Below are 15,957 nucleotides of genomic sequence, written 5' to 3' on the forward strand. Positions count from 1 at the left end.
GAGCAGTACCTATTTATCTACTTGCACTTTTGATGTGCTTTCAAACTGCTAGGTTGGCAGGAGCAGGGACCAAGCAACGGGAGCTCACCCCGTCGCGGGGATTCAAACCGCCAACCTTCTGATTGGCAAGTCCTAGGCCCTGTGGTTTAACCCACAGCGCCACCCGCATCCCTTACACATTCCTTACACTGAAGTAATTATGAGTGTGTGCTTCTGTCAGGTGTCTTTAGAGCATCAGGTGCTGCTGTTAAGAGACAGGGTGTTGTGTGGACAGACTCCTCATCCCATTCCAGCGTTTCATCCAAACTGACAGTTCTGATGACCCCATCATTTGAGCGGTGATGAGATCAGTTTTGGCAGCCGAGGAGGCTGGTCGGCATAAGGTGCAGGTGGGCCATCGCATGTGTCCGTCACGCCGCCAAGAGCAGCCTATCCGCTGCCCCAAGGGAGCAGCTGGTGCCCTTCCCTGGATGTAAGGGCCGCCCGCCTTGCAGCCACCAAGCACCACCTTGGCAACCCGGAGACGTCGCCTGAGGCTCCTGGGAGCTCCGCACAGACAACCGAGCCTGAGGCCACAAAGTATGTCTCTCATCCAAACAGCCACCCAATGGCGCTTGCCACGAGGAGGCCAGTCCCTTCAGCAGCCGGGCTGGCCCAGATTCCTCCAAGAGTTGCTTGGTCCTAAAATACCCCACCCCCGTGTAGAAATCCGCCGGGCGTGAAGCAGGCTTGCAGATACATCCCTATCCATCGGCTGCATCACTATGGCAATGCTCCCGCCTCCCCCGGCCTCCGGGGAGGAGTCACGGGGCAGCTGGGACGCCCACATAGCCACCTCTCTCCAGGAGAAGCTGGCAAACTAGGGGAAACCAATTAGTGCCCTGGCGGTGGGGGTACGACACCCCCCTTTTTCAGCTCCTTCCCCTCTCTGGAGAGAATGGAGACCCTCGCTGCGTACATAGAAGCATAGGAGACCCAGGCCTGTCGGAGGTTGCCCTTTCGCCCACGGTGGCGAGCGGTCCTTCCCACTTCAGCACCGGGCACACGGACAGCTCCCCGCGGCCGTTGTTTCAGCACCAGAGCCGCCGGACAGCTCCCCATCCTCCTGCCAGGCTCCGGGCGGAGCGGTTGGGGGCGGAGAAGCGGGGAGTTTGCTAAGTGGGGTATCCAACTCTCAAAAAGGGGGGGGGGCGAGAGGAGAGGTTCCGTAGACTGGCTCATCCAAAGCCTTCCTCCCTTTGTCTTGTGGGGAGGCGGGGATCGGAGGCTCAGGGCGCGAGTCCTCTCCTCCCCCCCCCCTCCGCACCTCGTGCGCCGCCTTTGCTATAGCGGCGCCGCATCTGCATTGGGGGGGGGGCGCTGTTGAGCCTCGCCCCTCCTCCCCCGGCGTCGTCGAGCCGGAGAGCGCCGGGCTAGTGGGTATTGGCTCAGGCCGCCTCCCTCCGCTCCTCTCCGCAGCCAGCGGCCCCTCCACCTCCGCCCCCCCCCCGGCCGCTGTTTACTCGGGCCTTGCCGGACGGAGCGCGCGTGATGGCTGCAGTGGCGAGCGGCTCCGGGCACCAGCATCAGCAGCCTCCGCAGTGACAACCCCCGCCCGCCCGCCTGCCCTCTCCAGCGCAGCCCGGCCCTCGTCGCCGCCCCGCCCGGCCCCCGACAGCCTCGCCCTGCCGTGCGCCCCGCCAGCCCCAGCCCCAGCCCGGCTCGGCTGCGCCGCGGAGAAGATGGCGGATCGGGCGGAGATGTTCTCGCTCTCCACCTTCCATTCGCTCTCCCCGCCGGGCTGCAGGTAAGCCGACGCGCTTCGCTTGGCGCAGCCCCGCCCGGCCGGGCTCCGGGGTGCCCGGGGGTGGGGGAGTGGGGGCGGGCGGGCGGGCGCGGAATCCCCCGCACGGCATCAAACCCCACCCCGGATTGATGAGGTTGGGGGCTGGAAGGTTTCCTTAACCTAGAGCTGGAAGCTCACCCTGCAATGAGTGGGGGGTGTCGTCAGGTTGGCCTCCCCAGATTTTCTTCCAAGGCCTTCTAGGACGTAGAGACAGGCTCTCGACCCCAGGAGGACACAGTGGGCAGGGGGAAATATACCCCCCAAGGCCTGGCTGTTCTCTGTTCTCGCCCCCCTCGGAAGAGCATCTGTTGGGCTCTGCCTCGTCCCAGAGGCTTGGGCCGGCCCCTTACCTCTTACCACCAGACTCTGGGCCTGCTTTGGGTCGCAGGCAAAGCCCCCGCCCCACGGCCTACCCTTACAAAGGGTTGGCCTCATCCCTTCCGTGCTGATAACCCCCCATTGGATCCATCCCTTGCTGTTTTCAGGGGCTGGGGGGGGGGTCCCTCGGGGAATTCCCAATTCAGAGACTGCTGCAACGCTGGAAGCCGCCACCCCCTCTGCCCCGCCCCAACGTGCCCTTGGGATCAACACCGTGCAGAGCTTTGCAAGCTCCCCCACATATTTTCTGCCTCCCCCTCCCCCTCCTCCCATCCATCCAATCCTTTAATGTGTTTGTTGCCAAACCCAGCAGATTTCGCTTGATTAATCTCCTTGCCCCGCTGCTTTGCAAGCAAAGTGGATCCCTTGGCAAAGCCCCAGCCATCCCTCGAACCTCCCCCTCCCCCTTTCTCTCACGCTCCAGGCTTTTATCTCCTTCTTCCCTTCCTGTCCCCACTGGGGGCCTTGGATCCCATTTGCAGAGATGGGCCTCCTTTAGATGGATCTGGGAGGCAGTGGGAACAGGTGGCTTACCTGGCTTGGCCTGGTGCCCTCCCCAAGTACTGGTGCGGAAGAGGAAGGGCCCAGTCCAGGCCAAACAGTAGCTGAGCCCTCTGCCCAGGGCTCTATTAAGGCAAGAACCACACCTGGTTCCACGGGCAGGTGGCGGCAGGTGGCTGATGTGAGGCCCCACACCTGGGGAGTTGCATCAGGGAACGAGGTCCCTAATTCCACACAGGGCATCAACGTGGCCTAAAAAGCATTGGTGATGTTCAGGGTACCTGGGAGGCGCCAGGTAGTCTCTCCCCACCCCCATCTCTTCAGTCCAGGAAGCCAGATCCACCTTGATGCAGCGATGCCACAGGGGATCCTGCTGCCTCCCCCCCCCCCCGGGGCGGGGAGATCCAGCACGTTCCTCTTGTAACCCCTGGTAACTGCTGCAGAGCTGGTATAGTGATGTGTCGCGTTTGCTGCTGCTGCTGCTTTTAGAGCCTACCTCTCCATCATCAGTGCTTGGAGAAGCGTCACCCTGGAGATGGGGAAGCAATGCTTGGGCTTCCTGAATAAGGGAGAGGAAGTTAGGAGTTGGTGTCTGTTCTGTGGGGCTCTATAGAGCTGGAGAGATGGAGCTTCCGGGTGTGAGGGTCCTTGGAAAAAAACAAGGGATGCTTTTCCTTGCATCAACCTCCAAGGTTGTGTCGGGTGAGGACTGTGCTGGACTCCAGCAACCACTGCAGCTCAGGTCAAGGGGAAGAGATGATGTCCAGGGGTCCCTGGCGGTTGTCACATGGGCCCACGGGGAGCATTTGGGGATGGTAGGGTGGCCAAAAGGTGTGGACTACGTTGAGGAGAGAGATGACTGGCTGCCTGTGGTTCTCATCAGCTGTTTCTCTGAAGGAGGAGGTGGGAAGGGGGTCTTTTGTGATGTCTGCTGTTCTCATACTCAAATGTGAAAGCACAGGAGCACCGTATTCCTCTCTAGGTAAAGCAGGCTCTGGGTTGACCTTCCTTTTAACAGCAGTTACATTTCAAGACTTTTTCACTAATAATAATAATAATAATAATAATAATAATAATAATAATAATAATAATTTATTATTTATACCCTGCCCATCTGGCTGGGCTTCCCCAGCCGCTCTGGGCGGCTTCCAAAAGAATATTAAAATACATCAAACATTAAAAGCTTCCCTAAACAGGGCTGCCTTCAGATGTCTTCTTAAAGCCTGGTAGTTGTTGTTCTCTTTGACATCTGGTGGGAGGGTGTTCCACAGGGAAGGCGCCACCACCGAGAAGGCCCTCTGCCTGGTTCCCTGTAACTTGGCTTCTCGCAGGGAGGGAACCGCCAGAAGGCCCTCGGCGCTGGACCTCAGTGTCCGGGTAGAATGATGGGGTGTGGAGACGCTCCTTCAGATATACTGGACCGAGGCCATTTAGGGCTTTAAAGGTCAGCACCAACACTTTGAATTGTGCTCGGAAATGTACTTATTGTGGGAGAGGATGCACCTACCAAAGGACTGGGCGTTGGTGGATGTGCTGGGGAGCGACTATGGAACTCTCTGCCTCTTGAGCCACCAACTTGGGCGGTTTTAAAAAAGGACCAAACAAATTTGTGGAGGATAAAGCTATTTATTGTTGGCTCCGAGCCACAATAGCTCTGCTCTGCCTCCACGGTCAAAGGCAGCGATGCTTCTGAATCCCAGCTGCTGGAAACCACAGGAAGGGGAGAGTCTTCTGGTGCTCGAATCCTGCTTGTTGGTTTCCCACAGGCATCTGGCTGGCCAATGTGAGGGCAGGATGCTGGACTCGGTTGGCCTCCTTTGGCCTGATCCGGCAGGTTCTTACTTAATTTCTCCAACACCTCCAGGAGCTCACATAGCAGAATAGACTGCCCCTTCCCCATATGAGGGCTAAGAGAGCAGCAGCCTTCCTCAACCTGGTGCCTTCCAGATGTTTTGGCCTTCAACTCCCATCAACCCCAGTCCCCATGGCCAGCTTATATAAAGTTCAGCTCTGGCAATGAAGTCCACCAAAAGCCTAGCTAGATAACCAATGGGCATCTTAAGGTGAAAAGGAGAAGGCAGAGTGGAGGGCATTTCAAGGGTTGAGCCTGGCGACTGAGGAAACTCTCCTTTATGCTGCCACATGGCTGTTGTTGTTGTTGTTGTTGTTGTTGTTTAGTCGTTTAGTCATGTCCAACTCTTCGTGACCCCCTGGACCAGAGCACGCCAGGCACTCCTGTCTTCCACTGCCTCCCGCAGTTTGGTCAAACTCATGCTGGTAGCTTCAAGAACACTGTCCAACCATCTCCTCCTCTGTCATCCCCTTCTCCTTGTGCCCTCCATCTTTTCCAACATCTGGACTCCCTTTTCCATGGAGCCTTCTCTTCTCATGAGGTGGCCAAAGTATTGGAGCCTCAGCTTCAGGATCTGTCCTTCCAGTGAGCACTCAGGGCTGATTTCCTTCAGAATGGAGAGGTTGGATCTTCTTGCAGTCCATGGGACTCTCAAGAGTCTCCTCTAGCACCATAATTCAAAAATTATGGTAGGCCTTGGCTATTGTTGTACAGAACAACTAAGAGAGTCTCCCTTGCAGACCCTGACAAATGGACAGATAATAATAATAATAATAATAATAATAATAATAATAATAATAATAATAATAAACTTTATTTATACCCCACCCTCCCTGGCCAGAGCCGGGCTCAGGGTAGCTAACATCAATAAAATTTCAGTAAAAACATAATTAGGAAAAAGAGAAAAACAATTTAAAATTCAGGTTAAAATGTAATTTAAAATGCAGCCTCATTATAAAAGTCAAAACCATAAGGGGAGGGAAACGTAAGGGTCAGACTGAGTCCAAGCCAAAGGCCAGGCAGAACAGCTCTGTCTTGCAGGCCCTGCGGAAAGATGTCAAGTCCCACAGGGCCCTGGTCTCTTGGGACAGAGCGTTCCACCAAGTCGGGGCCAGTACTGAAAAGGCCCTGGCCCTTGTTGAGACCAATGAAACCACCTTGTGACTTGGACCTCCATAGTGTTGTTATTTGTGGACCTTAAGATCCTCTGTGTGGCATACCAGGAGAGGCGGTCCCGTAGGTACGAGGGTCCTAGGCCGCATAGGGCTTTAAAGGTCAAAACCAGCACCTTGAACCTGACCCTGTACTCCACCGGGAGCCAGTGCGGTTGGTAAAGCACTGGATGAATGTGATCTCACCCAGATCGGCCCAGGAGAAGCCATTCTGTCAGGTAACCAGGCTTCAGGCAGTGTCGGGCTTTGTAAGCCAGTATTGTTACACGCCATCCAAATCTCCTGGTGGCAAGAGATTCCAGGAGTTCCAGAAGCACTTACCCAGGTCCTCTTTTCTTGGAAAGAAGGTCAACAGAGATTGTGTGGTTTTATCTACACATATATACAGCCTGAGGCTAAGGAAGAGGGGTTCTCAGCATTAACACTCAACAGATCTTGCTTCTCCATTAGTCATGGCTTTGGGCCCAGCGTAGAGCAAGCAAGTCTTTGTGTCTCCAGCTTCCAGCCTCTCCACAGCTGTGCTCAGACTCACTACTCTAGCTATTGCTGGGTGAGGGCAGGGTGTGGAGGGCCTCATCGCTTAGTTGTAGCTCCTGCAGAGTGGCTCATTCTTTTGGGATGATGATACTTCAGTGGCCAGTTCATGCCATTGCCTTGTAAAGAAACTTGTCTGACTAGGTTTTGGCAACATCTTTGGCTCCCAGAATGTTTCTGAGCACAATTCAAAGTGTTGGTACTGACCTTTAAAGCCCTAAACAGCCTCGGTCCAGTAGACCTGAAGGAGCATCTACACCCCCATCGTTCTGCCCGGACACTGAGGTCCAGTGCCGAGGGCCTTCTGGCGGTTCCCTCACTGTGAGAAGTGAGGTTGCAGGGAACCAGGCAGAGGGCCTTCTCGGTAGTGGCACCCACCCTGTGGAACACCCTCCCACCAGATGTCAAGGAAATAAACAACTCTCTGACTTTTAGAAGACTTCTGAAGGGAGCCCTGTTTAGGGAAGTTTTTAATGTCTGATACTGTATTGTTTTTAATATTCAGTTGGAAGCATGTGGCCAGCATGACTAAGCCGCTTCTGGCGAACCAGAGCAGCGCACGCAAACGCCGTTTACCTTCCCGCCGGAGTGGTACCTATTTATCTACTTGCACTTCGTGCTTTTGAACTGCTAGGTTGGCAGGAGCATGGACTGAGCAACGGGAGCTCACCCTGTTGCGGGGATTTGAAGTGCCGACCTTCTGATTGGCAAGTCCTAGGCTCTATGGTTTAACCCACAGCGCCACCCGTGTCCCTATTATTATTATTATTATTATTATTATTATTATTATTATTATTATATCTGCAAAGGCAGAGAAGTAATTGGAACGACAGGCTTGGGTATGTGGGGCCAAATCTCCATGTGCTGCCCCACCTGTGGCCCGTGGCTGGCTCTGCTGCATGATGGACCCACAAAAACACAAAATAAATAGCAAAAATAGACAGACCTCAGCATAACACTCAAATCGGAAGCGTAACGCTCAAAACGGAGCATGTTCAGCTTCTGAAAAAGGTTCGCAAACCGGAACACTTTCTTCCAGGTTTGCAGTGTTTGGGTTCCAAGTTGTTTGAGAACCAAGGCGGTTGAGAACCAAGGTCCCACTGTACTGTCAGTACTGACCGTGGGGTCCTCAGACTGGTGGCAGGGGGAGTGACCCATCAGGTCTCTCCAGAGATCTCTTTGTTTTTGTTTTTTATATAATATTTATTCAAATTTTAAAGGTTACAAAAAGAAACAAAAAAGAAAACAAAACAATACATCCAAGAAAAAATAAAAAAGCAAAAACAGATTTTAAAAAAAGAGGGGAAAAAATTAAAAATACATACAATCAAAAAGGAAAAAAACAAGTCAAACCTTTACATTTTTTTTTTCCTTTAACTTATTTCCTTGACCTCCTCACACTTCCCCTCTTTGTACTCTAGTTCAGATAGGTCTTTCAGCAAATACTTCATCTTTATTTTTATCCTAATAATCCATCTTAATATACTATAATTTTTCATTCTCTCTCTCAGTCAGAGGAGCTCCGCCATTGCCGATGGCGCTAACCCGGAAGTCCTCTCTCCAGCGATCTCTTTGGACTGTTGTCCCCAGTCCATGCATCTCACTGGCCAACCTTTGACCCTCCTTGCATGATTTGGGCAGCTGTGATGTGTCCTCGACCTCCGATCATGCTTCTTGCTTGTCTGGATAGGGCAGGGGTCTGCAACCCGCGGCTCCGGAGCCGCATGTGGCTCTTTTACACCTTTGCCGCGGCTCCGGGACGGATACTAGCGAGGGGAGGAGGCACATTGTGCGCCCCGACACTCCCCACTGTGGCGGGCGCTGTTCTGGCTGTGACGTCGCATGGGGGCGGTGCGTGCGTTAGTCACCTTCCCGCCCGCCCACTACATTGTAAGGGGCATGTACGCTGGTCACTGTTTTGAAGGGGAGTGAAGAACACACACACACAAAAAGGTAACTTGTTAATTTAACGTTTATTTCTATGAGGAGGAGTAATTCTGAGGGGTCAAACAAAGAAATAATAAAAAAGTGACAAAAAAGTTATTTTTATAATGACTAGTTTTGCGGCTCCCAGATTTTTTTTTCTTCGGAAACGGGTCCAAGTGGCTCTTTTTGTCTTAAAGGTTGCAGACCCCTGGGATAGGGGTTAGAGCTGTTTAGGGTGTGTGTTTGTGTTTGTGTGTATAGATTTACCAGTCTACTATACAAAGATTTTTTTTAAAAAAAATATCACATTTGTTGCTTTGCCACTGTTGCTTCTGGCTCCCAGCATGTGGCCCGTGCAAGGCTACGCAGAAGGAACTGTGGCCCTCAGTCTCAAAAAGGTCCATTAGCCCCAGTCTCTGTGGACTGGAAGATGCTCTGCAAAGCCTACTGTGAGAGTCTTTCCCAATCCTACATGGAGATGACAGGGATGGGAGAGGACCTTCTCTTGGTCCGGCCACCCTCACAGGTCTGCTTGGTGGGGATGTGCGAGAGGGGCCTTCTCGGTGACTGCTGCCAGGCAACTTTGGAACTCCCTGCCTAAAGAAGCCAGCAGGTTAAGACTTTTCTTGTTCCAAGGGGTTTTTTTGGGAACCGGCTGCTTTTAATGAAAGAGCTGGTGCCATGGTGCTTCCTTGGTATTATCTGTATCCTTAACAGATTGTGTGTGTCTTAAATTGCTTTTTAATTATTGCCTTTTCCATGGTTTTAGCTCTTTCTGTTTTGTCTGTAAACAGCCTTGAGTCCCTGTCTTTGGAAAAGGTGGGATAAAAATAATAAAAATCAAGTAGTAGTAGTAATAATAATAATAATAATAATAATAATAATAATAATAATAATAAAAATGCATTCCACTGTCAAACACCACAACTCCCATCAGTCACAATCCGCATGGTGGGTTGATGGGAGCTGTACCCCCAAACAGGTTGATCCAACCTCAGCATCTGGGGCCTTCCTGGAGTAATTGAGCTCCTTGCTGGGGTTTCATGGGAGTTGTAGTCCAATAACACCTGGCATCCACCACATGGACTGCCTCTGATCTAATGGTACATGCACACTGCGCATGGCAACTGGCAACTGGCCTCCACCACCCAGAGTTACCAACAAAGGACCCTGAGAACTCATCTCTGCAAAACATTCAGGGGCTTCAAGCGATTCATTCCTGGCAATAATTCCTGGCTCTTTTCACGCAAGGAGCTGTTATGAGTCTTGGTAGGAGGTTAACTCACACGGTTGGCAACAGCATGGCTGAACGGACCCAGGGCTGACTCATGTGGTGAAAGGCCTTAGGAGGGAAGGAGAAGAAAGCAGGGAGTTGTGTTTTGGAGCTGGTGGTCCCCTCGTGGCTCTTTGTATCGTTAAATGCCACCCTGATCTCCAAGTGCTGAGAGACTCCCGGGGTTCCAGCTGCATACCCAAGTTGTGTTTCTTTGGAATGAAGGTCAGCAGAGACTGTTGTGTCCTTAGGATAGATGGTTTTATCTACCCACACACCCACACAACCTGGGCATAGGACTGGGGTCTCAGTGCATTAACCCCCCAGATATTGCTTCTCCATCAGTCGCAACTTGGGATCCAGCACAAAGCATGCAGGTCTCTTGTGGATCCAACTTCTAGCTTACATCCCACTCCCTCTCACACACCTCTTTGGCTATTGTTTTCCAACCTAGCAGCTAGGTGAAGGGGGTGGAGAAAACGCCCACCCATTAGCCCCGGAGGCCCCCTCAGTTAGTTGTCGCTTTCCCAACCGAGCCCATTCTTTTGGGATGCTGATGAGGACACTTAAGTGGCCAGCTAAGGTCACTGTTTTACCAAGGGATGCGGGTGGCGCTGTGGTCTAAACCACTGAGCCTCTTGGGCTTGCTGATCAGAAGGTCGGCAGTTCGAATCCCTGTGATGGGCTGAGCTCCCATTGCTCTATCCCAGCTCCTGCCAACCTAGCAGTTCGAAAGCACGCCAGTGCAAGTAGATAAATAGGTACCACTGCAGCGGGAAGGTAAACAGCGTTTCTGTGCACTCTGGCATGGTCCTCCATGTGCCAGTAGCGGTCTAGTCCTGCTGGCCACATGACCTGGAAAACTTTCTGTGGACAAACACCGGCTCCCTCGCCCTGAAAGCGAGATGAAAGTTGCAACCCCATCGTCGCCTTGGACTGGACTTAACTGTCCAGGGGTCCTTTACCTTTTTTTTACTGTTTTACCAAGAAACTTGTGGATTGGTTCAGCAACAGAATACTCTATTAGATCCTAACCACCACCACCCCTCACCCAAGGATCATCTTTTTCAACCCTCTGCAATGTAGGAATCACAGCTAAAGAACTCGTAACAGATGGCCCCCCAACCTCTGTTTTCAAATCTCCAGCGGTGAGGAGTTTGCCGCCTTTTAAGAGAGTCCGTTCTGCTCTTACTTTCACAAAGTTCTTCCTAATGATGAGCCGCATTCTCCTTTCCTATAGATCATGTGCTTTGCCTCTGCACTGACTGTGCTTTCAGCATATGGCGGGGGTCTGCCCCCTAGGAACTGTTTTGCTCATGCCGGGAATATTGTGCTGCAGGAGTTGAATCCAAGAACATCCTTGCATTAGTTGCTAGCAACACTTAATGGTGGAGAGCAGGCAGCAGAGAGAAATTGCTCTCCAGGGGCCGGACTGTACCTGCTTGTTTTCACCTTCGCCTCGGCTTCTTCCTTCGTCTGTTGGCAGAGCTTAGTTTTTCTTTTCCTTTTTAACCAGATGGTGCACGTGCCTGTATTTGTTCCATTCTTTACCTGGTTCATTTCTGATCTTGTTTTTTTTTTTTTAAATAATAATTTCAATTGATTTTTCCGCATATTTTTAAAAATAACTTCCGACTTATATATAACATAGCAAATATTTGGCTACCCTAGCCTATGGCTTCCATCCTCCTCGGCTGATGGTTTTCCAACTTACTCTCTGATATTGCATTTTAATAATAATAATAATTATTATTATTTATACCCCGCCCATCTGGCTGAGTTTCCCCAGTCACTCTGTTAAAAGTGTTAAAAACAATACAGCATTAAATATTAAAAACTTCCCTAAACAGGGCTGCCTTCAGATATTATAGTTATTACTATTAAATCCTTTTCATAAATAAAAATTATAAATTATACCTCGCAATAATTAATAAAATTATCCTTACAAAACTTCTTATAACCCTACTAGCGATGTCAGTTGTTTACAGTTGTCTTTCAAATGCACCATAAATTTATTCCAGTCTTTCAGGAAAGTTTGGTCTTGCTGGTTCCGAATTTCCCCAATTACTTTAGCCAACTCAGCATAGTCCATCAAATCTTCTTTCGTAGGCATCTCTTTCTGCTTCTATCGTTGGGCTAATAGTAATCTTGCTGCAGTTGCTGCATATAAAAACATTATTTTATCTTGCTTATGTATTTCATTACCTACAGTACCAAGTAGGAAGACTTCTGGGTTTTTGTTTTTTTCACAAATTTATATTTCACTCTTTTTTCCTTTTCTTTTTTTGCACATCTGACCCTCTCAAAGTTATGCCTGCCTAGCTGGGTGTGCACATACCGTATCTTTCGCTCTACAAGATGCATTTTTCCCTCCTAAAAAGTAAGGGGAAATGTGTGTGCGTCCTATGGAGCGAATGCAGGCTGCACAGCTATCCCAGAAGCCAGAACAGCAAGAGGGATCCCTCTTGCTGTTCTGGCTTCTGGGATTCAGAATATATATATTTGTTGTTTTCCTCCTCCAAAAACTAGGTGCGTTTTATGGTCTGGTGCATCTTATAGAGCAGAAAATACGGTATTTAGCATTAGGCAGATTTTAAAATAACAAAAACCCAGCCAGACCGAAAGAGGTTACCCCCAAGATCGCCTTACCCCACATGAGCCCACAAAACTGCTTCAGTGCATGGCATTCTTACTGACGACACATAGCGCCCATTCCGTATTTGTAAGAATTTGATCGTTCAGCATGGCAGCACCTGCGCTTTGGAGCTCCCTGCCTGCTGAAATCAGGCAGTCGCCTTCACCCTTCTCTCTTTGGCACCTGCTAAAAACCTTCTTTAGGCAAACTTACCCAGATGCTTAGGAAGTTGTTGATTTTAATCCATTTTTATATTTTAGCTTTTGCCTGCTTTAAGGTACAGTTGAGGGACGTGGGTGGCGCTGTGGTCTAAACCACAGAGCCTAGGGCTTGCCAATCAGAAGGTCAGTGGTTCGAATCCCCACGGTGGGGTGAGCTCCCGTTGCTCGGTCCCTGCTCCTGCCAACCTAGCAGTTCGAAAGCACGTCAAAGTGCAAGTAGATAAATAGGTACCACTCCGGCGGGAAGGTAAATGGCGTTTCTGTGCGCAGCTCTGGTTCGCCAGAAGCGGCTCAGTCATGCTGGCCACATGACCCGGAAGCTGTATGCCGGCTCCCTCGGCCAATAAAGCGAGATGAGCGCCGCAACCCCAGAGTCATCCACAACTGGACCTAATGGTCAGGGGTCCCTTTACCTTTTAAGGTACAGTTGTATTATATATTTTTATTTTCTTGTTTGTATCTTTTTGTAAACTGCTTTGAGGCTTGTTTGTTTTTAAGGTCAAACTGGGCATAAATTTTATGAAACAAACAAACAAACAAACAAACAAACAAACAAACAAACAAACAAACAAACCCTAAAGGGGAGGGGACATCTACCTAGAGCCCTAGATCTTTTTCACATGTACCCTTATCAAGGCAGGTGTTTCCCCATCCTATATCTGTGCATCTGGTTTTCCCTGCCTAAGGGCAGGACCTTACATTTGCCCCTATTGAAATTCATTTTGTTAGCTTGTGCCCAGCTCTCCAGTCTGTGAAGGTCGTATTGCAGAATCTTGTTCAAATCTCTCACACAGATCTCAGGCATCCTTCCATCCATCCGTCAGGAGACCCACAGGAGAACTCAGAGTCAATTCCCTGGGGGTCAATTTCTTTTCTTATCCACAAGGCTAACCTTATCAGAAAACCTGACCCTTGCTCGGCTGCCAGAGAAAATGAGCCTCTTTTCCACTGCCGAGTCATTTAAGCAACTTTGGCACTGCTCCCGCTCCGCCTCCCTCCTTTGCCAAGCAGGCAAGACATCTGACGGAGGGTCAGAATTTGCTGGGTGGTCACAAATGTGCAGCTCGAGGGACTGTCGTGGCGACTTGGCAAGCTGAGAAGGATTTGCTTTGCCTTCCCGTTACATCAGACAGCCTGTCCTGTCCACAAGGCAGCAGTACCACCTTGCCCAGCTGGTGCCAAGGACTGTCCTGGCATCAGCAGACTGGTGGTATTTTGGATTACATTAATGGGAACCTCTTATCTGGGACGCGAGTGGCGCTGTGGGTTAGACCACAGAGCCTAGGACTTGCCGATCAGAAGGTCAGCGGTTCGAATCCCCACGACAGGGTGAGTTCCCATTGTTCAGTCCCTTCTCCTGCCAACCTAGCAGTTCGAAAGCACGTCAAAGTGCAAGTAGATAAATAGGTACCGCTCTGGCGGGAAGGTAAACGGCGTTTCCGTGCGCTGCTCTGGTTTGCCAGAAGCGGCTTAGTCATGCTGGCCACATGACCCGGAAGCTGCACGTCGGCTCCCTTGGCCAATAAAGCGAGATGAGCGCCACAACCCCAGAGTCGGCTGCGACTGGACCTAATGGTCAGGGGTCCCTTTACCCTTTACCTTTTAATGGGAGCCTCTTATCTGGGACTTGGGGGGGGGCAATAATAATGATGTGGGTTTGGGGGGGGGGTCTGTCTGGATGACACCCTTGGCTCCTTTCCAATTCTTGGGGTCCTGCGCCCAGTGAGAGTTAGAACTGTTATAGGAAAAATCCGAGGGCTCCCTTGGACAAAACAAAGACACCAACCAGGATAACTTGGAGCAAAACAGCAGCCTGTAGGCTTGGCCTTTATTGAACTGTTGCAACAGGGTGCTCCCCTCACTTGCAAGAGAGAGGAAAGACCCAGAAGAATAGTGTGCAAGGTCTTATAAAAACTTTTGAAATTCCCCTCCTCTAGATCAAGCCCACCCCCAGAAACATCATGCATACATTACAGAAAGGAGGGGTTGAGGGAGGCATACATTACAGAAAGGAGGGGCTGAGGGAGGAGTTGGTGGTAACCTGAGTGTCTTGTCACCTGGCTGGTTCCTCCCTTCCCCCCTCCCCCTGAGTCTCTTCCAGGAACTTCCAGGAGACAAAGGGGAGTTGGCAGTTTCCTGCCCCCTGAGGGAAGATCTGATCAGTGTCCTTTGTTTCAGTCCATGTTGAATCCACTCCCATATGCAAGTTCTTTGTGATCTTGATTGTCTTCTGTCTGGGATCATCAGGGTTGGCATGGGCAGGGCTCCTGTGGATGTGCTGAGACAGTGAAGGGATTATGGTTGACCAGGACTAAGTCACCCCCCTTTGTTAGTTCTTGTCATATGGAGTAAAATAAAAATGGAACAGTGCAAATCCGATGTATGGTTGATTTTCTATGAATTTATAACAGAAATGTGGCGCGTGTGTGTGTGAAGTTTATACAAACAGAATGATTGGGGTGGGGGGTTCCTGCTACAGTTCCCAGTAGAGGACTCCATTGCTGAACTGGCCAGAAAAGTTTCTTTGTAAGAGAGTGACCTTATCTGGCCACAAGTGTCCTCACCAACATCCTAAAAGAAGGAGTCAGGTTGCAAGACCTACAACCAAGGCTAATGGGTGTGCCTTTACTGCCCCCATCACCTAATTACTAGATGGGAGAACAATAGCCAAAAGGTTTTGCGTGAGCTAAGCTAGAAAGTGGTGAGAAGATGGAGAGACAGAGAACAGCCTGCTCTATGCTGGATCAAAAGCTGTGTGTAATAGAGAAGCAAGATCTGTTGGGGTGTTAATCAATCAGTCATTTTATTTGTATGCCACCTTTCCAAACATAAAACCATCCTCAAGGTGGCTTACAAAATATGAACAATTACATAATTACAAACGTAGCAAAAGGAGTCATAAACAATAAATATAATATCAAAAAGCACACAACCAAACAGAGCGATTTCCACATAAATCATAAGATCTAAAATAAAGACGCCGAAAATTAATACAGTCGTACCTTGGAAGTCGAACGGAATCCGCTCCAGAAGTCCGTTCGACTTCCAAAATATTCAGAAACCAAAGTGTGGTTTCTGATTCGCTGCAGGAAGCTCCTGCAGCCAATCGGAAGCCATGGAAGCCCCGTCGGATGTTTGGCTTCCAAAAATAGTCCACACACCGGAACAGTCACTCCCAGGTTTGTGGCGTTCAGGAGCCAAAACGTTCAAGAACTCAGCTGCTCAAAAACCAAGGTACGGCTGTATCAGTAACAGCAACAATCCCTGCCCAACAAAAAACCCTGAACAATACCCTAGCCCATGCATAGGCAAACTCGGCCCTCCAGATGTTTTGGGACTACAACTCCCATCATCTTTAGCTAACAGGACCAGTGGTCAGGGATGATGGGAACCGTAGTCCCAAAACATCTGGAGGGCCGAGTTTGGGGGTGCCTGCCCTAGCCCAAGAGTCTGTTCAGCAGCCTCAGCTTTTGTAGCTGGAGTCCGTCTGGGCCCCTCTCTCCCAGGCCACATGGGAAAAGTCTGCAAGGCAGTGAACAGGTCTTAATGCAGTGAGCTCTATCTTATGTTCAGGCTCTATATATTTCTAAATAAAACCTGTCTCTGATGAGCTTCATTCCAAGGAAGCCAAACCTGGGTA

The 15,957-nt window shown here is 50.3% G+C and overlaps 1 protein-coding gene across 1 annotated transcript in view; it reads left to right on the forward strand.

Moving 5' to 3' along the window:
• The first annotated feature begins 1,648 nt into the window (after window positions 1-1,648).
• Window positions 1,649-15,957, forward strand: part of MAPK8IP2 (mitogen-activated protein kinase 8 interacting protein 2) — a 50,073-nt gene continuing 35,764 nt past the window's right edge. The window contains exon 1 of the mRNA XM_081879696.1: window positions 1,649-1,786. Coding sequence (XP_081735822.1) covers window positions 1,722-1,786 — 65 coding nt within the window. The 5' untranslated portion in view covers window positions 1,649-1,721. The remainder of the gene's footprint in view (window positions 1,787-15,957) is intronic.

Source organism: Podarcis erhardii (assembly GCF_964252035.2).
Source record: "Podarcis erhardii genome assembly, chromosome: 10".
Lineage (NCBI taxonomy): Eukaryota > Metazoa > Chordata > Lepidosauria > Squamata > Lacertidae > Podarcis > Podarcis erhardii.